General features: G+C 39.0%; 1 protein-coding gene across 20 annotated transcripts in view; it reads right to left on the reverse strand.

Annotated features, from left to right (window-relative positions):
* SYNE1 (spectrin repeat containing nuclear envelope protein 1) overlaps positions 1 to 22,257 on the reverse strand; it is a 316,411-nt gene that overhangs the window by 52,318 nt on the left and 241,836 nt on the right. For all 20 annotated transcript variants that reach the window (XM_080389669.1, XM_080389663.1, XM_080389667.1 and 17 more), the window contains 12 exons: positions 17,818 to 18,014; positions 16,713 to 16,845; positions 16,116 to 16,298; positions 14,702 to 14,851; positions 13,495 to 13,671; positions 10,882 to 11,037; positions 7,158 to 7,313; positions 6,264 to 6,434; positions 4,671 to 4,804; positions 3,143 to 3,347; positions 1,756 to 1,938; positions 594 to 740 (listed from right to left, as the gene is read on the reverse strand). In XM_080389669.1, coding sequence (XP_080245795.1) covers positions 594 to 740; positions 1,756 to 1,938; positions 3,143 to 3,347; positions 4,671 to 4,804; positions 6,264 to 6,434; positions 7,158 to 7,313; positions 10,882 to 11,037; positions 13,495 to 13,671; positions 14,702 to 14,851; positions 16,116 to 16,298; positions 16,713 to 16,845; positions 17,818 to 18,014 — 1,992 coding nt within the window. The remainder of the gene's footprint in view (positions 1 to 593; positions 741 to 1,755; positions 1,939 to 3,142; positions 3,348 to 4,670; positions 4,805 to 6,263; positions 6,435 to 7,157; positions 7,314 to 10,881; positions 11,038 to 13,494; positions 13,672 to 14,701; positions 14,852 to 16,115; positions 16,299 to 16,712; positions 16,846 to 17,817; positions 18,015 to 22,257) is intronic.

The raw sequence follows: 22,257 nt of genomic DNA on the forward strand, positions 1-22,257 counted from the left end.
AAAATGGAATTATGTATATAGTTAACCCTGTTAGAAAAATAATGGAAGATTATATGACAAAAGCAGCCTTGTTGGCAAAGTTCATCAACTTCCTGTCAGGGCATCTGAAAGAAGAAGGGGGCGGGAGGGGGAAGCCCCACCAAAAAAGAGTGAAGTAGGTCAAATGGAGATCACACACTAAGCAGTATGAATGTTTCTTCAGTATATCAGAGGTGCAAAATTAATACACGACTTCATCCCTAAACTAAATACCACGGAGACAGGAATTGCACAAATTCAAAAAAGTAGAGAGAAAACAAAATGAAGGAAACTTCCACAAACTGCTAAAATTCCAATTCCCATTTTGAATTTATATTAATTTTATTCTAAACACTTTTGTCCATCCTTTTCCTCTTTACTCAGGGGCAAAGTAACATGGACAATCACTCCTTGACTGCCATCAAACTTCTAGGTTCTCAGTCTTACAGTTTGCATGAGTGACAGGCCTTTAACATATATAGAAAGCATATATGATATTTGTGCATACACTGTACCACAAATAACCAGGCTAACAGAAAAAAAAATAATCAATACTTTCTGCATTTTTTAGTCACCTTGAGTTCCTCCATCCTACTCTGTATTGCTGAGAGATCAGATGAGTGACTGGGATCCTGTCCTTTCAGTATTTCTTCTGCTTCTGTTACCCAGGTCTCAAGGACTTGCAAGTTCTTGACAAAGGTTTGGTAGTCCAGCACTCCAGCCTTGAATAGAAAAGGACCTACAGTTAAGAACTTTGACCACATAGCATCCATATTGACATGATGCTCCTGATTATTTTTATCGTAGATTTGAAAACAGTTGTATAGGCTAGAGGCAAGTTTAACTGCTGCTTTGCTTACAGACTGTGGAATGATTGGGGTTTTTTAGGCTAGAACAGAGGATTTTTGATCATAGCAAAAAGGCAACACTGCAACAAAGTGCGTTAAATATCTCTGCCTTGAAATAGATAACCTTCTCTAAGTTCTTTTTTATGAAACTAACTCGTCTCCTTAATTTATTGCCAGCAGAGAGAGCCACTAGTTGCTATTATTGCAATTTGAAACGGAAAACAACTCTTATGTTTTGTCCCCTCGCAGCACAGTGATGTTATAAGCACGTTCTAAGTAACACTGGATTTCTTGGGTAAATCCTCTTGTCACCCAAACAGAAGTCACTACGTTTGTTGCTTTCACCATCCATATAATTCCTATGGAACACATTCTGCTGCTACGTTTTTGCTCTTTAGTCCCTGATGACACGCAATTAGCAACATCTACCAAACAGGCTCTGACAGAAATGGTAGGTGTTAGCCTGGTCCCTGACATTAACAAGAACCATAAAAATTAATTCTACAAAATTATTCAGAATGTCTCTTTTTTTTTTAGAGCTCAAGAACTAGCTGGAAAGAGGTTTTCTTCAGGGGTGCAGTAGCTGTAAATCCATCTGTTAGCATTATTACTATCTGTAGAAAGCTTGGTCCCTTTGGCATTCCAGATAAGACACTTTCCTCCATAAGATTTGCTATCATATTCCCAGAATTTGGACTTTCTCACAAGGTCTCTATGCTGGACTTGACCATATTTTCCACTCTCAGCTTTGGCTTCCATGGAAATCTAGGAAATGCTGATGAACAAGTAACAAGACCACCCTCTTTTCCCAGGCAGTTGTAGCTAATATACGTGTTTCCAGGTACCACAGGATGATCACATTCAAGGGCTGAAAACACTCTCTGCATACCTGAAGTACAGCCTGTTGCTTGCGGAGAGCCAGTTCTAGGGTTGAGAGATTCTGGTTCAGAGACAGATGATCAGACTGTATAGCTGCTGCTGCTGAAGGCTCCACCTGGCTTTTTAGCTCCTCTCCCAGTTCTTGAAGAACGACCAGTGACTCCTGTGCTGTTTTCAAATCCGTGAGTACATCCTGTCGCGATACATTGAATAAAGATATGAACAGTTAGCCTGGCACTCTGCTGATGTCATCCTCCCCTGATTTAAAGGAGGAATGGAATGACTGTGCTCTACCACTATATGAAAAACTTGTATTTGCTACTGTATTTCAATGTCAGAGCAGTCACTCACACTCTGTATGAAAAGAAAATTATGTGCAGAATAACAAAAACATGGCAAAATACCTGTGCGCAAAGGAACAGAAAGAAGTGACTGTTCAGCTACCTTTGAGCAAGACTGAGTTACTGATGGGGCAATATTTGCCGAAACAAACTTTTTGAATCTACTGCCATGCTGCTCTTAAGCAGTGGCAGCTCTCACTGTGGATCAATTCAGGTCTGACAAGACCTCCTTTTTTTCTTCCTGCTATGAATTACCAGGAGGGACAAACCCCAACTTTTTAAAATGGCTTAACATAATACTTAAAATATGGGACAAGAGGTAATTAAGAAATTATTTGAACTGAATAATTTGGATTGCCAGTCCAGACAACTATGGCAGCAAATGCTCGAAAAGCTCATTAATGTCTTCCATTTTTCTCCTTGCAATTGCTTCGATTACACTAAGACAATTAACATTTTAACATTAACTTAAATTCCAAAGAACCAAAATGTAACCACGGATAGAAGATAAACTATCCTGCTGCTTTGAGACACAGTCTGGGAAAAGGAAGAATCTTGAAGTTTCAGAGTGAACGGTGCCTTTCCATAAAGAAGGATAAAGATATCCCCAGAACATACAGAGTCTCTTTTCATTCAGAAAAATTGAACAGCCTTGATTGGTGGGAATATAATCAAAGGATTTTTGCTTCTTTCTATTATAAGGAACTCAGTAGATTTGGGAGGGATGTCTTCCCAAGCAAAAACCCCTTCAATAAGCAGGGACTTCAGACTGAATCAAACAATATAACTCGTCCACCTTCTCCAGAGAGGACTTCAGATACAAGCTTCTGAAACACCAGCACAAATAATGGAGGGATCACAAGAGAAGTATGAGAAACTCATGAGATTTGGGTAGCAGGCATAAAGCTCTCTCCTGTGCCTGAGATGCATCACTAAAAAGAAATGTGTTTGTACGCAAGTTTCCAATACACCAAGTATAGAGTTTAGTAACAGAGAGCCTGTTGTGATTTTTAGGCCACAAAGCTGTGAAAACCTGCAAAGCTTAACCAAACATACATTGCAGTCCTGAATCCAAGTAGTAACTTCATCATCAGCAACATCTTTGCTGGTGGCAGTCTTCAGGAGTTCATTTGTCTGGTCTTCCCGCTGACGGACTGTGGAAGAGCACTGCTGGTAACAGTCCTTGTACCTCTGCCACAGCTGAAGGAGGCCCTTACTCGCACGCAGCCGCTCGGCAATCTCCTGCAGAAGGTTGTTCCACCTGGTGAAGAGACTGGGTGAATCATCAAAGCCTTGGAGACCACAAGAACTATCCCTGCCCCTCTTCCTCTCAGCTGTTTCCCATGAACTTTTGGTTTTTAAGAAATTTAGTAATAATCAAGATCCAGACATTCGTGGAAAACAAAAAGGAATGCAAGAAACATGCTGACAGGCTGTTCTGACCTGTCACAGCAGGTCTGATCTGTGCTACGTCTTGGATGCTGTATATTAATGCTTGAGGTCAGAGCTGGACTGCACTTTTTGAAGTGAACCTCCTGCTATTTCCACTCAGCACACTTTGGTTCACTGCACAGAGCATTCGTGACTGACCATGAACCGCCAGTACCAGATTTCTGCAAGGGTTCAAGAGGCCCACAACAGGTGTAAACAATTCTGCTGCAATTTCCTCCCAAACCCCAACAGAATATTTAAAGTCATAAAGCTCTGTGTAACTCTCTTCTAAAATACTCCCAAGACCTATTAAAACTCTTTATATTTTTATTATCCAATTAAAAATCTAATCACCCTTTGAATTCTTGGCTGTAATGGCAACCAGAAACATGTACTTTCTCAGATGTGCTGCTGTTTATCAAATTACCTCATTATTTCCTGACAAAAATGATGAAGTGAGAATTTCACCACTCATCATTGAAACTGTCAAATCCTACAGTATCTTTTTTGAAATTAGGTGATAAATTCCTCCCTCCACTTCAGGATTCTGGGGCAGGATGGACTGCAGTTTAAAATAAATTTGGCATGAATGTGTTTTCAAAATAACCCTAACTTTTCACAAAACTAGTTTTTGCTTTTGGATCCTGCCTTTCTGCAGCTTCTCTGCGTAAACCCTTAAATAGTTCTGGTCTGGATTAAAGTTGGGGAAGCTGTCTGCCAAACTACTGGTGTAGGCACAGACCCTCTTGTCTATCATGCTGCTCCTACAACTAGGAACAGCAACCTAAAATCTGGGGAACCTGGTGCATGCATAGCAAACAATTTTCAGACAGGATTCTCACTTTTAAGTGCAGTATTATTTTCCAGCATGACACTTATGAATCTCAGTTGGCAGCACGGCATACAGCAAAACTGCTGATAGTAACATCCAAATGGTTTGTTTGAGAAAATAATGTTTCTTTTATTAGCAGTAGTAAATGAGACAGTTCTGCTCCAGCCCTTGGCAAAAGGAGTAACCCTGCCCAGCCCCACAAGCCCCCCAAAACACAAAATAATTAAATTATAACAAAAACAGAAAAGATGGAAAACTGGATCAATGGATAAATGCCTATTTACCACTGAAAGTAAAGTTCAACACACAGACATTTTCTACCTCATATTCACTTCTTTCAAAGTGTTGGTAAGTGTTTCAGTCACTGGTGGGTGACATTCTTTCAACAGTGCATTGGTCACAGAACCAAACTTCTGTAAGCTGTTTTCTTGCTTTTCCAATTCACCTTGTAGACTCTAAAACAGATAGAATAATTAAAAAAAAAATATACATCAGGTATTCCAACGGCATGATGTAGAAACATTTCAAAATACTATGTATCAATTACAATACACAGTTTTGAATACAGTATTATGTGTTTCATTTAAATAGAAGGTTGCTTATAATGTAACAGCTGCTGTTAGATTCATTTGATTCAATACCAGTGTAGTGAAAATCAAATTTTAAACTAATCTTTTCGCAAAATGTAAAAATCTTGTAAAAGAAACTATTCTAAACAAGTACTCTTGCACAGAAGGAGTAAGTGCATGGAACTGATTCAGAAATGGAAGAAAATACATTTAATAACATTTTCATGTTTAGAACAAGTTGAAAAAAGCAACAGTATAAAAGGATTTATTCTGAGAATAAGGTTCTTGGTCTTTTGTTTATCACGCTGAAGTACTGCTGGCAGGGAAAAGCTCCTTTTTTTTTTTTACTCTTAAGTATTTTTATCCATATTGTGAGTTTAAACAGCCCAGCAAACCTCAACCTGATTAAACAGTATAGTAAAAATCTTCATAAGCAATAAATGTAATTTTCTATGCCTGTTGTTTTACTGACTCTTCCTCTCTGACATGTAAAAAAATGAAAACCTAGAAGAGTGGCTGTAAAGCACGTTAAAGGATGCCCTTTAAATTTTACTTTGAAAAGTGCTGTTCATACTTAGGGAATTTGGCTGTACATACATCTTGACTTCAAATCACACAGAATATTTAAATGTTAATGTAAACTTAAATGTGCTGGCAAATACTAACAAAACAATTTATTGTTAATTTAAGCACCTGGAAATGTTTGCATAATTATTTTTGATTCCAAAGACAATTTTCTTCGAAATAAAAGGTTATTCTATGTACTAGAACAAAGATTTTAATATTTTCTATTTTAATTATTAAAATCAATTTATTTCAATTAATATTACATTATAATTTTATAACAGGACTCTCATTGTATTTTACACTTTTATTACAGTGGAAAATCACCTGAACATTTAAGTAGCTCAGCTTTTGGAACATTATTTTCTTTGGTCTCCAATCCACTGTAACCACAGGGTTGGGGGTATGTGTGTTAAAATGCAATTTCAACATGTACCAGTAGCTCAGAAGCCTGATGAAGCAGGTGAGAAGCTAGTTTTAATGGTCACTAGCACAACTTAAAACTTTTAACAATTTGACAGCACAGCTCAAAATTTAAAGAACAGCATCAAAAATCTTAACAGTAAACAACTATCACTATTTTATTTTTCTGCAAAATGAGAAATGCAATGGCTATTTGATAATGTGTTCTCTTAATATCATGTGATTTTAATGTGCCAATATGTCTGTACTTCCATTTCTTATGAACCAGTATGTATAGTTATCTGCATCCATGCAATAAGTACAAAATTAATCCCTGAATCTATCCTTAGTATGCCAAGAAGCATGGTATTCTTTTCACCTGAAGGTTATCAACCTGGACTTTCACAGCTTCCAAAGAACCAGTAAGAAGATAAAAACGAGACAAAGAATATCTGGCTTCTGTCAGGTAGCTATTCAGTTCTTCATAAGCTGCTTTGTAAATGCTCCACTGATCAAGAACAGATTGCAACAGTATCTTCAGTTGGCTAACCTAGGAGGACAGAGGAAGAAAAAGTAAATGAAAAGCATTCAAGATATTTGGGTTTTGTTTAAATTATTTCCTTCCTTTTGATCTCAGATACTTGTTCCATATGCCTAATCTTAAACATGTCGGAGAACAAAGATTTTGCACAACCACCAGCTGGGCTGACACAGCATTAAGTTCTGCTTCATTTAATAAAGATAGGATGTCAGGGACTGAGAAGATATCAAGTCCATTCTACTTTGGTCCAAAGCAGGATCAAGAGAAATTGCTTAAGACTATGAAACACATATCCCTAAGACAGGCAAATCATCCTATGAAAGTCAGCAGATAAGCTAGTACTAACAGACTGCATTCCACCTGAGAAGGCAGACTGATGCTGATCAAGCTTTGGATGATGACAATTAATGCTGATTTCTTCCTTATTCTCTGAGACCTGTGTGCTTGAAAAGGTAGTTCCTTACAAATTATTTGGTACCTTTCCACTAAATATCAGGAAGCATCCCAAAAGCTCCAATTACAAGAATTAAAAGCATCCTTGAATTAGGAAATATTATACTCATTTTATGTGGAGTGAACACACAAACTTGGGGATGGATGGAAATAGGGACACAGTTCAAAATCTCTTCCCCTACAATACAGCAGAAATCTACTAGCTGGAAACTGCTCATTCTCCCTCTCATCCATGTCCTATTCCTGGAGCTATAATGTGTCCCTTGATGATTCTTTTACCATGTGATCCAAATTGGCCCAAGAATGGTTAATTTCTTGCAGTGTATTCATGACAGCAGAAGAGACTTCTTCATTCTTGTTCTGTATCAAAGAAAGACCACTCTGTTCTACATTTTCTACTTCTTTTTCCTTTGTTCTTATTGATTCTTCTAATTCCTGAAAAGAAAAAGAAGACATCTGAGTACTTTTATTTGTTTAATTGGCTAGATAATACCTTGAGATAGAAAAGATGTCTATAAGCTCCTTAGTTTAAAAAACAGGAAAAAAAACATGCTTGCATGTTTTGGCTTTTTATTCTCAAGAGAATTATAATTCATCAGCAATTTTATTTAATGTTTTATGTTCCCTTTAAAGCATAGTTGTTTGTCTTTAATTTAAATAGAAGCATGTCCTCTATATTAAACTTCTGTGTAGTATTCTGCTCTCATGTAAGAGTCCAAAACTAATTAAAAATAGGACAGCAGTTTGAATACATGGGAAAATTGTTGTGTTTCTTAGTTTACCCTAGAACACTGAGAGGGCTTTTTAATTAGTCCAAAGATGGCTTAAGCCTCTGGAAAAAAATGAATTTTGCCACCCAAGGAAAAGGACTAAGTGACTTCCTAGGGAAAGATGTCAATTTGCCATGCTTCTACACATGAAGTAGAGTCTTTATTCCTTTGCCAGGTCCCAGCACAGTCCCTTGCCTGAGGACAGACAGCTTTCCCCTTTTCTAGACAACAAGTTCACTGGAGTCCAGCCAATGACAACAAGTAACAGGCTGCAGGCATTTTCCTTTTTGCCTTCTCAAGATTGCATGCCATTGGGAAGCATTAATGATCTCAATAGCATTTTGCTCTGCTCAGTGTTCCCAACACACTAGCCCAAGAAAATGGGAAGAAAATTAACAGTTGATGTGAAAACAAGTGAAGAAAACAGGGCTGCATACATAAACACTGAGGCCATAACAACTTGTTAGTGGCTTGTTTTGCTGCTTCAGGCAAGTGCTGTCTGTATTCTTGACTTAAGATGACCCTACACTGGTTATGGAAATGTTGATTCATAGCTTGCCAGTTTTATCATGTTTTACCAACAAGTGAAGCGCAGAAACTCTGGTATGCAACATTCACCAGTTACAAAGCCTGTGATCTTTGTCATGCCTCAGTAGCATAAAGAATGAAATTGCAAAAGGAAGAAGAGAGGACAAGAAGACTTCATGAGCAACTATGAGTCATACAGCATGCTCCCATAAGCTCATTCCTAGCCAGGAAACTACCTATATCATTTCACAGCACAATGCAGGGAGATCCAAGCAAGACCTGCAATGCTTTGACTCATGGAAGCTGTGTATCTTCAGGTGGTGCAAACACTTGAGTCTGAGCAGAGGGGGAAAGTATGGCTTGTAGGCTTCAGGCCAGCACAAATCTGCATTTTGCTGTCTGGAGATAAAGTAGTCAGTGTGATATGGAAAGTAGACTGTGAGCAATTTTGTGATACCCTTTCATTAATTGGTACATCTTGTGATCTCACATTATATTTTACTTTTCTGCAAGCCTGTTCTAAATGAGAGATTAGGCAACCTTGGGCAAATTGAAAACCCATGACTTTTAATAAATTACTCTCATTATGAGTCTGAAAAACAACAAGTGAGCCATTGCCGTAACAGACTTTACTTTTTAGAAAGTGGGGAGAGTATTTGGAACAAAATTCTGCCCAGTCTTGGCAAACACCTGCTATTAATATATATGTATGTATATGTGGAACATTTTTGCTGTACTGTTTATTCTTAGCCTTTTCTTTTGTATTATTTCATGTTTCTTCAAACTTCTAGCCATGACCTTGTCCCAGACTACAGCCTTGGACTAATACATCGTTTTTTTACCAGCTGCCAAGAGAGCAAACATTTCTAAGTTGTACATACTAAATTTGACTTTCCAAAAAGTGGATTTTAACACCAAAAAAGTCATTTAAGTTTGTACAAGGGTGCTCCAAAATTAAAAAATGTAAAGCAGGCAAAAGATTCAAACACCAAGAACAGCAAATATTTCTGGTTCTCTGTGAAAAGGGGTTTCTTATTCACTGTTTTAAACCCTTAACTGCATTAAAGACACATTACTGTTTCTGATCTCTGATGGGAAAAAATGGTTGCCTTTAATTATTAATATGACGCTAGGCAGCAACTAACATCAGTTAATAAATAAACTGCAACTTTTGTACTAGTTGAACCGGATACCTGGGAGTGTCTGACACAGTTACTTCTTAAACAATTTGTTTCTCTGCTGATCAAAGTCTTGCCATTCAAAACTGACTCCTCAAGTGTATTTGCTAACTTCCTTGACCAAAAGGAACCATAAAGGTGATAAATCAGATTCAGCTTTGAACTCCAGCCAAGCACAGCCTGCTGATTATGCCAGGCTACGCTAAATTACCCTTGCTTCAGTCATATGGGTTTATTGTGCTGAAACCATAATGGTACCTGAATTGAAACTAAGCACTGTAACCAGTTTGAAAACTTAGGTCAAGAATTTTTGAAAAAAAGCGACTTCTAACATATCTGGCCTAACCAATTATTTGCCTTTAAAGAAACACAGATGGGTTTAACACTCTGGTGAACATAAATTATTGTATGCATTTCATTTGAATAGATTTCCAGTTGTTCTGTTTGTTAAGACTTAAAAGGTAGATCATATTCATCCCATTCATTAAATGCATGCAGGAAAGACAGCTGCACCAAGATAAACATGCTTCCTTTACTCCCTCCCTTTTAAGAGGACGAGAACACCAAGAGTTTGGGCATAGAGCTATTCTGACAGAGTTTAATTACACATTTGATCTGGTGTGAAATTTATTATTTGGTGTGTGGTAGAACAAGATACTTTTGAGCAAAAATTACCTGATGCCTGATACCATGTAGAGGCCTTATTTATAAATTCAGAAAAATCTGTTTTGCCTAGACACCTATCAGCTTGAACTCTAGCCTGGCAGCTCCAGAAGCAAGCTTCTAACTATTTAAATATGAAATATTCTGAATAAGATGTTCAGAGTTAACTGTGATACCCCATTCACTGCTACGTAGTCCTTGTAAGAATTTCACATCAAAAACTGAGGTGGTTCTGAGCTTATAAGCATTATGTACAGCTGCACTTTGCCTCATCCTGTCTCTGCCCATAATAATTATGATTCTCCTTCAGTTTTTCAAAAGCAAAAGTGAATCTAGCACTATTTTCTTCTCTGGATAGTTGAATGTTTGAAAAAAATTGATTCCTAACACATTTTGAATAAAAGCATAAAGTCTCCTTGAATTCTAGCATTATTTTTTTTTTAATCAGGTGGAAAAAGAACGGAAAAAGGGGGTGTGTGTGGAGGAAAAGTAGTGATAAGGCAGAAAAAACAAGTTTCTGAATAGTCAAGCATGGCATTCACGACATCAAGTTCTGTAAGGCTGGCTGAACAGGAATAGGAACATACTGCTCTGACAACCTTCTAGTTCAGTAATCTGGCATGCTTGGAAATCTCCATGCTTTAATACACAATGCAAAAAGAATGACAACTGTGGTTGGTTTTCAACATCTTTGGGATATTATTGTTTGTACTTCCTTTCTTATTGCTTGCACTTCAGGAATGAAATCTCTCCCTTACTGAAGTGCAGTTCTGTCACTGACTTCACGGATATGAAGACTTTACAGTTTTATCAAGTGTTGTTTCTAACTGTTGAAGAGTACTGTTATTCATAAAGGGATACTACCTGACAGTCTTTCAAAGCATTCTGTACTGAAGCCTGGTCTCCAATTTTCTGTTGCTGTTTCAGCTTCTTCTCTTGGGTTTCAAACCAAGTTTTTAGGCACTGCACATTATTTTCATACTCTGTCCAGGATTCCTGCAGACTTTCCAACAGCTGGATCTGCAAAGAAATATGAGTATATACTTTTTCATACTATTACCTTTATTGTTGGGTCGATTAAATAAATCAGTGGAGACCAATGCTGACCAGTGCCTTCTTGGAATTCAATGCTTTCAGAATTTAAAAACAGTATATGCATTCAAATTTAAGTGTATTTGCTATTTGTAAAAGATTTTATAATGAAAACCTTGCTTTATCTAGAAATAATTATACAGAGATAACATATTAAAATATTATGACATACTGAAAGAAGTTAACACTTTAGCAGAACACTATTATGAAGTGAAATTCTTTTCAGAGATCAAGTACCTAAGGGTTTTCCAAATAAAACTAAGCAGGCAAACACATATTTCATATTCCCTGCTTATAACTGTGGTAAAACAGATGAAGATTTATATCACCTCCTTTTTCAACTGCCTGCTTTAAAGTTACATAGATTTTTCTGTTGTTCTAGGTGTTATTCAACAGCAAATGAGATAGCACTTGTATTTTTAGGAAAAAAAGAAAGACAGACATAACAGAGCATAATTTTAAAGCAGCAGCATTGCCATAAAAAGCCTTCACTTCATTTACAACAAACTTCACACTAGGGAATAAGCCCTCTTAATTAGCTGTAATCTTAATTAGGATGGGTTGAGGATGTGATGGTCAACAGCAGCCTTGGCCACAGTGATGATGCGACAGTTATATGTGAAGTAAGGAAAGCAAGACTAAAGATCCTTAGAATAGCAGACTTTGGTTTGTTCAGATAAACATGATCCCCATGGCAAGCTGTACTGAAGGATGAAGGAGTCCAGGAGGCTGGGTGATCTTCAAAGATAACTTCCTCAAGTCACAAAAAAAGACAAATCCACAGAAAGTGGATTACAAAGAACAGGCCTAGAAGAACAGCATGACCACACAGGCTGATGCTGATGTTAGGAAAGGAAAATCTTGGCTGGAACTAACTAGTGAGGGACCGAAGCCCTTCTTGTCACTCTTCACAAGTACATCAGTAACTATTGGGAAACCACAGCATAGTCTGAGTTACAGAGTGCTTCGTTTGCTCTGATCCTTCTGATAAGATCTCCTCTCATGCCTCCCAGGTTTTCATGCCAATTAACAAATTTTCGCATCCTAAGGTACTAGTCATGGTAGAGGAGGAAAGAATTAGGGGCTAATTAAGCTGGACATATAAAAGTCCACAGAACCAGACAGGATGTATCCAAGGTGTTAATGTAATTTCAGGGTTGCTGTCTATCACTTTTAAAAGGTCATGATGATTGGAGGAGGTTGCTGGTGACTAGAAAAAGGTTATACTGCAAATTCTACCAGAAGCCATTTTCACATGTATGAAGAACAAGGAGGAGGAACAAGCATGACCTTACCAAGGGCAAATTATGCCTGACCTAACTGATTGCCTCTGCAACGATGATACATATGACTGACCCTAGACAAGTGGGGAGTAGTAGATGCTGTTTACCTTGGCTTTCGCAAGACTTTGGTATTGCATATGTTAGCATAACTGAGGAGACATGGGCTGGATGGGAGGTCTACAAATGAATGAACTGACCAGTCATCAGGCTTAAATGTTAGTGGCAAACATTTCGACGTCTATCTGGCAGTTACTCACAAGATGCATCTTCAGGGTCAGGCTTGGGGTTGATATTGTTTAATAGCTTCATTGATAAACTATACAACATGATGGACTGTGCTTTCAGCAGATTCCTAGATGACACTGACTTGGGAGAAGTAGTTGATATGCTGGAAAGTAGGGCTGCCATTCAGAGAAAATTCAAGATGGAGGAATAGCCTCATCAATCCTTTTTACATTTGCCTTTGCTGAATTTCAAGTCCTGCACCTGGGACAAAATAACCTCAAGCAACAATACAGGCTGGCAGCAGGCTGGATAGAAGAAAAGGACCTAGGGGCTATGGTGGGCAGTAACTTGAACTTAATAAATCAGCAGTGTGCGTTTGTGCTGGTGAAGGCCAATGGTTAGATTATTGAGAGTGCACCCAGCAAGTCAAGAGAAGTGGTTCTTTCTTTCACCTTTACACTTGTGACCCATTTTGGGCCCTCCAGTGCAAGGGAGAGATGGACAGACTGGTGAACTGCTATAAAGTCATTAGGGAGCTGGAGCATGTGAAATGCAAGGAGATGCTGGCTTCGTTCAGCCTGGGGAAAAAGCAGGCAAAGGAAGCATCTCATTGTGCTGTCCAGTCCCCTTATGGGGAGGTATGGTGAAGATGGACAGACTATTCTTGCAGATGCATGGCAAAAAGGAGAAGAGTGGAGATCTTCAAAACTCAGCTAAGCAAGTCCCTGAGAAATCTGATCTAATTGTAAAGTTAGCTCTGCCTGAGCAGGTGGTTGGACCAGATGACCTGCAGAGGCTTCCAGCCATTATAATCTTATAGTTCCACATATTTTGAAAGTTTGCTACAGAGCAGATAGGGTTTTGGTTTTTTATTTACCTTTTCTGTTATCAGGCCTTGCAGGATTTGCCAACGTCTGTTCATTGCTCCGAGTTGTTCTGCAAAATCAGTTTTGTCGCTGCGTTTACTTTCAACATCCTGGCTGCTAATTTGTAGCACTGATTGGTTCACAAAGTCTACTGTCAGTTGTTTGCAATTTAAATCTATCTTGAAACCCTAGTAAAAAAGAAGGGAATAAAAAACCCAAAACATGAGTACCAAAATTTCTCCCCCTCCTGCAAAACAGGAAAAATGTTCACAAATTACAACTTTACCACAGTTTAGCTAAAACGTTTATTAGCAGTTGACAAGAAATCAAACACACTGTTACATTTTTTCTAAATTTTGAGAAGTAAAGCAGCAATACACTGCCTTTGGAATAAAGAATTTGCCTTCCCTCTGTCCCCCTACCCCCCCCCCCCAAATAAATCTGTAAACATATGGATATTGGTCTCAAGGATCAGATTTAAGAAAACCTGGCTATATATTAATTTTTTTCATTTCATTTAGTCTTAAAAATTTTAACTCAAAAAACAGATGACATGGAATATATTCTTGCATACAAAGTATAATAGCCAAGAAGTGATTTTAAAGGAGACTAGTGAAACAAAACTGACCCTGAGAGGAGAGTCACTGTGTGCAAATCTGTTACATGATCTAGCTAAGAGCGCTACTGCTACTGATCTAGTTAAAGAAGTGAAATTGTGGCGTATCTATATTGCTCAATAGTTATCTCAAGATACAGCACAGCATCTTTCATTTTTGCTTCAGATACTGATCAAAATTACCTTGCTCTGTAAACCACTGGCCACCTTCCATTCAAGAACAGGCTACACTTAGAGGAGAAGGTGGTATTACACAGAGAATTCATAAAACAACTTACATAATTTGCAAAATGCTTTGTGGGTTTGGATGAAAGTCAGATCTAATTATGTTTAATCATGTACATATTGCTTTGGATTTACCTGGAAATTAAGGCAAGCATATAAAAAATTATATGATTGCCATAACTAAACAGCAGAGTAGAAGTAATTTTGGCTTTTTTTTCCACAGTAATAGATATTACCAAATTTAACTTTTGTAAAATTCTAACCAGTCCATAATCTAAGGGTTGGTTTCTTTTCTTAAACCACTGACATTTTACATATGTATATATATTTAATGGGGATGATTCGAAAGGGAAATCAGTAACATTTCCACTCAGTACCTTGTACTTCTGGATGTAATCCTGAATGACTTTCTGTCCTACTACATTTTTTATATTCTTTTCATCCTGCTGAATGACATTTTCCATCAAGGAAATCCAGCTCATAATTTCAGTCATAGCATGGCGAGACGGAATTTTGTCTATCTGGAGCTGTAGAGATAACAGACTTAAAATGCATGTTGTGAAGACAATGGATAAGAATTCCTTGCTTTGCATTTCCATAGAACACTTCCTTTACCTGCTCTTATTATCATATATTCTACATCCGTAACATATCACTGAAGTTTATAAAAAAAAAAAGAAGAAAGGTTTTAATAGGAAATATATCTTATAAATCCATGCATCCTAATATGGAAATAATACATTAAAGGGTTCTTACTTCCATTCTTCATTGTACAAGGAAACAGGACAAACTCAAAGATTCCATTTCTGACTTCCTAAAGAGTCTGCATTCTCATTTCCTAATTTTGCATCTGGCTTATATAGAACATCAACTTTAAGCTGTGCTTTTCCTGTCCTTCTAAATGGCTAATGAATAGGCTCATGGAAAATAATTTTATACTACTAGTCTTGTGTGGTGATTTCTAAATGGGCTCATTTTGAATAGTACCTGTTTTTTTCTTAAAAGACTCACTTTCACCATTTGATGCAGTAGTGCATGCTTACATTTAGTTACTCAGAAAGGTCTTCTATGACATTTTAAGGTAGATATGTATTTTGCATTACACGGCAGATCAGAAAACTACTGAATGACATTAATTTGTTTAATGTAATAGACTTAGTTAACATTTGTTTCCCTTCCTCTCTCCCACTAAATCATGATATTACTAACTCTGAGAGCATCCCAAACTATAAACTGAAGCAACAGCTTACACTGATAACCTCCTCAGCTAAAATACTAAACCAACTTTTAGACCAGTATAATTCTTTAACTTCAGTATTACAGCACTAAAAAAACCCAGAAGTACACAACCAAATCCCTCCTGCTCCTACATATACTATCAGGAACCTTGTAAAATGTTCTTAGAATTATTTTGTCTTGCACAGACTTCAATGCGGTCTATTCAATTTGAACAAAACCACCATCCAGACCTGACAGGGCAAAGGGACACGAACTCCCTTTTTTTCAAAAAGCATACAAACATGATGAAAAAGCCCTCATCTGTTCTTTGGTTAAGATTTAACAAATGTAACAGTGAAAGTCTGAAATTAACACCAACTGGTGTTAGACAGCATGGGTAGGCAGGATTTGGATATAAATGTAAGCTTTTCCACATTAAAGCAGGAGTAACATTGTTCCTATCTTGCCTCACATGGATAAATGGAGGAAGGAAGTGACTATCTCTCAAAGGCAGCACCAACTGTATGGTCTGAATTTTCTGGAATATTGAAGGCCATCACTGGCCTTCCTTACCTGGTGTAATTTCTCTTGTACTGCTGGGATTTGTGTGAGCAGCTCTGTCCACTGACTGTCAATGTGGGACAATCCTGCACGCAATGCTGCTGTATCCACTTTCTTCAGCCTGAGGAGCTGGTTTCCAGTACTTAGGACAGAAGATTTCTGTGATGATTTAGCATCTACCTCTTTTGAAAACTCCTGTAAGGAAAATAATTTTTGTGGAAATAATCAAGTACTTGTTTATTGTACAGAAAGCTTTACCTCAGAAAGCTAAGAATATCCTCCCTTCCCTTTAAAAATACGTGCCTTCTATTAGAGTCTACCAGCTGTACTTGAGACCAGGTGAAAAGAAAAATTGTTCTCAGTCATAAAATCATTTTCTGTTTTCAAAATCATCATCAAGCTTTACAACCATTGCATTTAGCAAGGGAGTGCTTAATGTCCATACGTACCAGTTTTTTGAAGGACAGCTCACCTAGAGAAGCAGATTTATTTTTATTTTTTTTGCATACTCACTACTTCAATAATGAGAAAAAGCATAACCATATGATTGTTCAACTTTTTATTTGTAATTGGAGAGAAAAAGGTGTCCTAGGTCCAGGAATGACTTACCAAAAAGGAGTTCAGATGGTCTCGGACTGTTTCTAGTTCCTGAGGAACTGTCAAAGACTGTTGGCTCCAAAACTCAAGTCGCTCCTTTGCAGATTGTAACCAATGTGTCAATTCATTTGATTCACTCTGATACCTGTAGAGGTGTTTAAAGAAAACTAAAATAGTCATTGTCACTTCTTGTTTCCAACTGAGGTATGCCAGATTTAAAATAAAAGTATTTTTTTTCCTTTATCAAATTTCAAAAAACATTACTTAATTTTATAAAGAGGTATGGCATCAGGAAGCTCTTATTTTAACCATTATAACCACAATTCCTAACAGTGCCTTCCTTTTGCCTCTTAGGAACAAGTGAGTTTAATGAAGGACTAGTAACTAGGTTACAAATTTGTTTGAGAAAGCTGTAACAGCATCCCACCACACACACATAAATAGATTTTTGCTTTCCATTAGAAGGCTCAATCTTCCAAAAGCTTTACCACAAGGTATCTCAGAGCAGATTGTTGGCTTTTTTTTTCAGAAACTACATCCATATCATTTCATGTGCCAAGCAATTAATGAAGTGTCAGAATAGGAGTGTCTCCACATAACCTATACATGTACAAAACCGCTATGTATCTTCTTGAAAGGCTAGTGAGCCAACAAGCCAGGGATATTATGAATAATAGACAAAGCTTGTATGTTACTTAGAGAATTCATTTCAAAAGTAGCATATTAACATTTGCAAAGTCAGCTAAAAGCTCCCCTTCCTATATGCAATGACACAGACCTACAAGAAGCCAGCAGCAGAACACGCTGAGGCTACTCTAGCAAAGCATACACCTTTTCTCATCAACCTGCATGCACATGGGGCTTCTAAATTAGTCATCTAAATAAGACATCTTCTGACTTCCACCAGCTGTTATCTAGTGCATGTTTCATTTCAAATAAGAGAGCACAATAGCACTTCTATGGAACAGAAGTAGTATAATGTAGAGTAGTCAGACTGTCACATACTTCTCAAAGTGCTTTCTTTTAAATGCTGACTCTAATAGTTCTGCGTTCAGAATGACTTTGGCCTGAACAGTGCAGGTGAAGAAGTTTATATTGTCCATTACATATTCATTACCTTGTCCAGTGCTTCAGGATTGTCTCCAGCCTATGAAGCTCCTTGGTAACCCTGCTGGTGTTACTCAACCAGTGTTCTCCCAGTTGGTTCAGTTGACTTTCAAGATCTGAGCAGCTAACAGAAAAAAGGAGCCTTTTCCCATCATCTAGTACTTGGTATAATTTAGGTTGGTACTCAGTCAGGTTAGATCTCAGATGCTGTAATGACAGAGCAGATGGTTAGATAGCTCTGCACGTCTCTGCTACTACATTTTCTCAACATTTAGGTTTTTTTTACTGTATTTTTTAGCGTAACCAATGTCACCACGGCACATCACATTTTCTCCCTGTGCCCCAGCTCTGGAACTCCCTGAGAACTATCATGCAGGTAACCTGCTCAAAATCTGAACATGCTGTCACAAACCCCCTCACTTCAATATGCCTGTTGACACCTCCTTATGTGCAGATGCGTACACCTCCTTGGTGTAGATACTTTACACTTGAAAAGAACAATTTCAAAATAAACTTTGTGTGACAGCAACATTTCTGAGAAAAATAAATTAAAATATCAGAATTTAGCCTACCATCTCCTGAAAACTCTACTGCAATCAAAGCTTAAGGTGTCCAATATCAACCTAAGACTGCCCACTCTTCAGCACTTTAAATGCCTATCTTCAGCTCTCTGGTCATCTAACTTCTTACTGATCTACCCTCCTGCTATCCGTGGCTACAAAAAAGATCACCCCACCCATTCAAATCCCGGAACATAGAAGCCAATTGTTACGGCACAAGAAAGCAAAAAAGGTACTTGAAAAAGGAAAGGCTGTTAACCGTAGAATGGTTTTGGTTGGAAGGGACTTTAAAGATCATCTAGTCCCAACCCCCTGCCACAGGCAGGGACACCTTCCACCAGACCAGGTTGCTCAAAGCCCCATCCAGCCTGGCCCTGAACACTTCCAGGGATGGGGCATCCACAACTTCTCTGGGCAACCTGTTCCAGTGCCTCACCACCCTCACAGTAAAGAATTCCTTCCTTCTATCTAATCTAAATCTACCCTCTTTCAGTTTAAAGCCATTCCCCTCGTCCTGCCACTACATGCCCTTGTAAGAAATCCCTCTCCAGCTTTCTTGCAGGCCACCTTTAGCTACTAGAAGGCTGCTGTAAGGTCTCCCCAGAGCCTTCTCCAGGCTGAACAACTCTGAGCCTGTCTTCACAGGTGAGGTGCTCCAGCTCTCTGATCATCTCTGTGGCCCTCCTCTGGACCCGCTCCAACAGGTCTGTGTCCTTTTTTTGTTGGGGGGGGGGCAGAGCTGGACACAGTACTTCAGGTATGGTCTCATGAGAGCAGAGTAGGGGGGCAGAATCACCTCCCTTAACCTGCTGGCCACGTGTCTTTTGATGTAGCTCAGGACACAGTTGGCTTTCTGGGCTGCAAGTGCACATTGCCAGGTCATGCTCAGCTTCTCATCCACCAACATCCCCAAGTCTTTCTCCTCAGGGCTGTCCTGAATTCATTCTCTGCTCAGCCTGTATTTATGCTTGGGATTGCCCCAACCCACATGCAGGACCTTACTCCGAGCCTTGTTGAGCTTCAGGAGGTTCACATGGGCCCACCTCTCAAGCCTGTCAAGGTCCCCTAATACTGTGAAGCTAAATCTAATCTGGAGCAGAGGCAGATTTCATTTACACGGTCACTTGTGGATGGGTAAAGAATTTGTGTATGTGGGCAAATATTCCCGCCAAATTCCACTGTCATTATACAAATAGTATGAATTTTAAAAACATCTGTATATTTGACTAAACTTGATCACAAAATGTAAGTGCATTTCCATTTTTCAGTTCTGCTGAAACTATTTGAAGATAAAGCGTACAAAACTACCAGTCATATGCTGAGTACATAAATTTTCTATCCCTCTTCTTGTTTGCTTTCACACAAATGGAGCTCTACTAATATAATTTTATATTTATGTATGTCATTTTCTGTGTGTACTTACATGTAACTTACATACACAAATAAATGTGTAACTCCTAGAGAGTAACATAAAAAAAAAAATCTAAGACAGTAACAAATCAATTAAGATGGGTTTTCAACCTAAATGTGGCCACAGGGAAAGAAAAAAAAAAATAAAAATTATGTCATAGCAGAGACTGAGAATCTGGATTTTAATAACCTAATAACATAATTTATGTAACTGACAGGAGAAACAAAAAAGGAAAACTAATTTAGGGTCAGGATGAACACAAACAATGCTTAGCATTAAACAAAACCAAAATAAAACCCACACACAATAGAATGCTTAAGTTCCTCTCATACCAGTGCACAAGCAGAAAGCTGCCTGGTAAAAGAACAATATACATAAAAAATTCAGAGTAGACAAGAAGGTAATTGGCAAGAAAAACCTAGCAAACATTTTTCTGTAAAACACAAGAAGAAAACAAAAAAACCCAACCAAAGTGTCTGGTGTATAACGAAACAAAGACAAACCACTAGACAAGAATTCTCATTTTGACAACAGACTGAAAAAACAGGATGTGGTAGAGAACCTATATTTAAACTACTAGTTTTTGTTGCATTTGAGAAGGAAGGCAACTTGGGGAACTGCAGACTGTCCTCACCTTGCTCTCTAGAAAGATCACAGAGCACATCCTCTTGGAATACATTTTCAAGGACAAAAAGGACCAAAAGTTTATCAGGAATATTCTGCTTGGATTCACTAATGTGACAGCCTTTTATGACAAAATTACTGTCTCTGTGGACAAGACTGACTTCAGTATGGCCTTTGATACCATCTCCCAAAGGACCCTCCTCTGGAAGCAGAGAGAACGAAGGCTGGATAAATGGACTGTTACATGGGTTGAAAACTAGCTACACTACCAGTTTCAGACACTAGTAATCAAAGGCTTCATGTCTAGCTGGCAGACTGTAATAGGTGGAATACTCCAGAGATTGTTGATATTTGGGCCCAAACACCTTGAACAACTTCACACAGTCCAGCAGGGTTCTGCAGATCACTGATGGTAACTTTTTGACACAGGTAGCAGAGGAACCAGTGAGGTGAGGTGTGCTCCTGGACCTTGTACTCACAAGAAGGACTGGTTGGGGATGTGAAGGTTGGGGGCAGCCTTGGCTGCAGTGACCATGAGATAGTGGAGTTCAGGATCCTGCATGAAGGAAGCAGGGCAATAAGTAGGACTGCAACCCTGCACTTCAGGAAAGCCAACTCTGGCCTCTTCGAGGACCTACCTGAAGATGTCCCATGTGCTAGGACTCCCGTACGTAGGGGGTTCCAAGACTGCTGGCTAATATTCCAGCATCGCTTACTCCAAGCTCAAGATAGGATACCTATGAGTGCATACCTATGAGTAAGAAATCGAGCAAAGGGGGCAGAAGGCCTGCATGGATGAGCAAGAAGCTTCTGGCAAATCTCAAACAGAAGAAGTAAGTTTACAGAATGTTGAAAAAGGGACAGGCCACTTGGAAGGAATATAGGAATGCTGTCAGAACATGCAGGAATACAATAAGGAAGGGTAAGGTCCATTTGGAATTAAATATGGTGAGGGATGTCAGGAACAACAAAAAGACCTTCTTCAAGTACATCAGTAGCAAAAGGATGACTAGGGAAAATGTGGGCCCACCGCTGAATGAAGTGGGTGCCCTGGTGATAAAGGATACAGAGAAGCCAGAGTTACTGAACGCCTTCTTTCAGTCTTTACTGCTAAGGCCTCCCCGCAGGAATCCCAGACCTTGGAGGCAAGAGGGGAAGTCTGGAGAAAGGAAGACTTTCCCTTGTTTGAGGAGGATCGAGTTAGAGATCACTTAGGCAAACGTGACACCCACAAATCCATGGGCCCCGATGGGATGCACCCCCAAGTGCGGAGGGAGCTGGCAGATGTTATTGCTAAGCCACTCTCCATCATCTTTGAAAGGTCATGGAAGACAGGAGAGGTGCCTGAGGATGCACAAAAGCCAATGTCACTCCAGTCTTCACAAAGGGCAAGGAGGAGGACCCAGGAAACTACAGGCCTGTCAGCCTTCCCTCCATCCCTGGAAAGGTGATGGAACAGCTCATCCTGGAGGTCATCTCAAAGCATGTGGAGGAAAAGAAGGTTATCAGGAGTATCAACATGGATTCACCAAGGAGAAATCATGCCTGATCAACCTAATAGTATTTTATGATGGAATGACTGGCTGGGTAGATGAGGCGAGAGCAGTGGGTGTTGTCTACCTTGACCTCCGCAAGGCTCCTGACAGTCTCCCATAACATCTTCACACACAAGCTCAGGCAGTGTGGGCTGGATGAGTGGACAGCGAGGTGGGTTGAGAACTGGCTGAACGGCAGAGCTCAGAGGGTTGTGACCAGCAGCACAGTCAGGCTGGAGGCCTGTGGCCAGCGGTGTGCCCCAGGGGTCAGTAACAGGCCCAGTCCTGTCCAGCTTATCCACCAGTGCCCTGGATGAAGG

This window comes from Falco punctatus (assembly GCF_963210335.1).
Source record: "Falco punctatus genome assembly, chromosome: 5".
NCBI lineage: Eukaryota > Metazoa > Chordata > Aves > Falconiformes > Falconidae > Falco > Falco punctatus.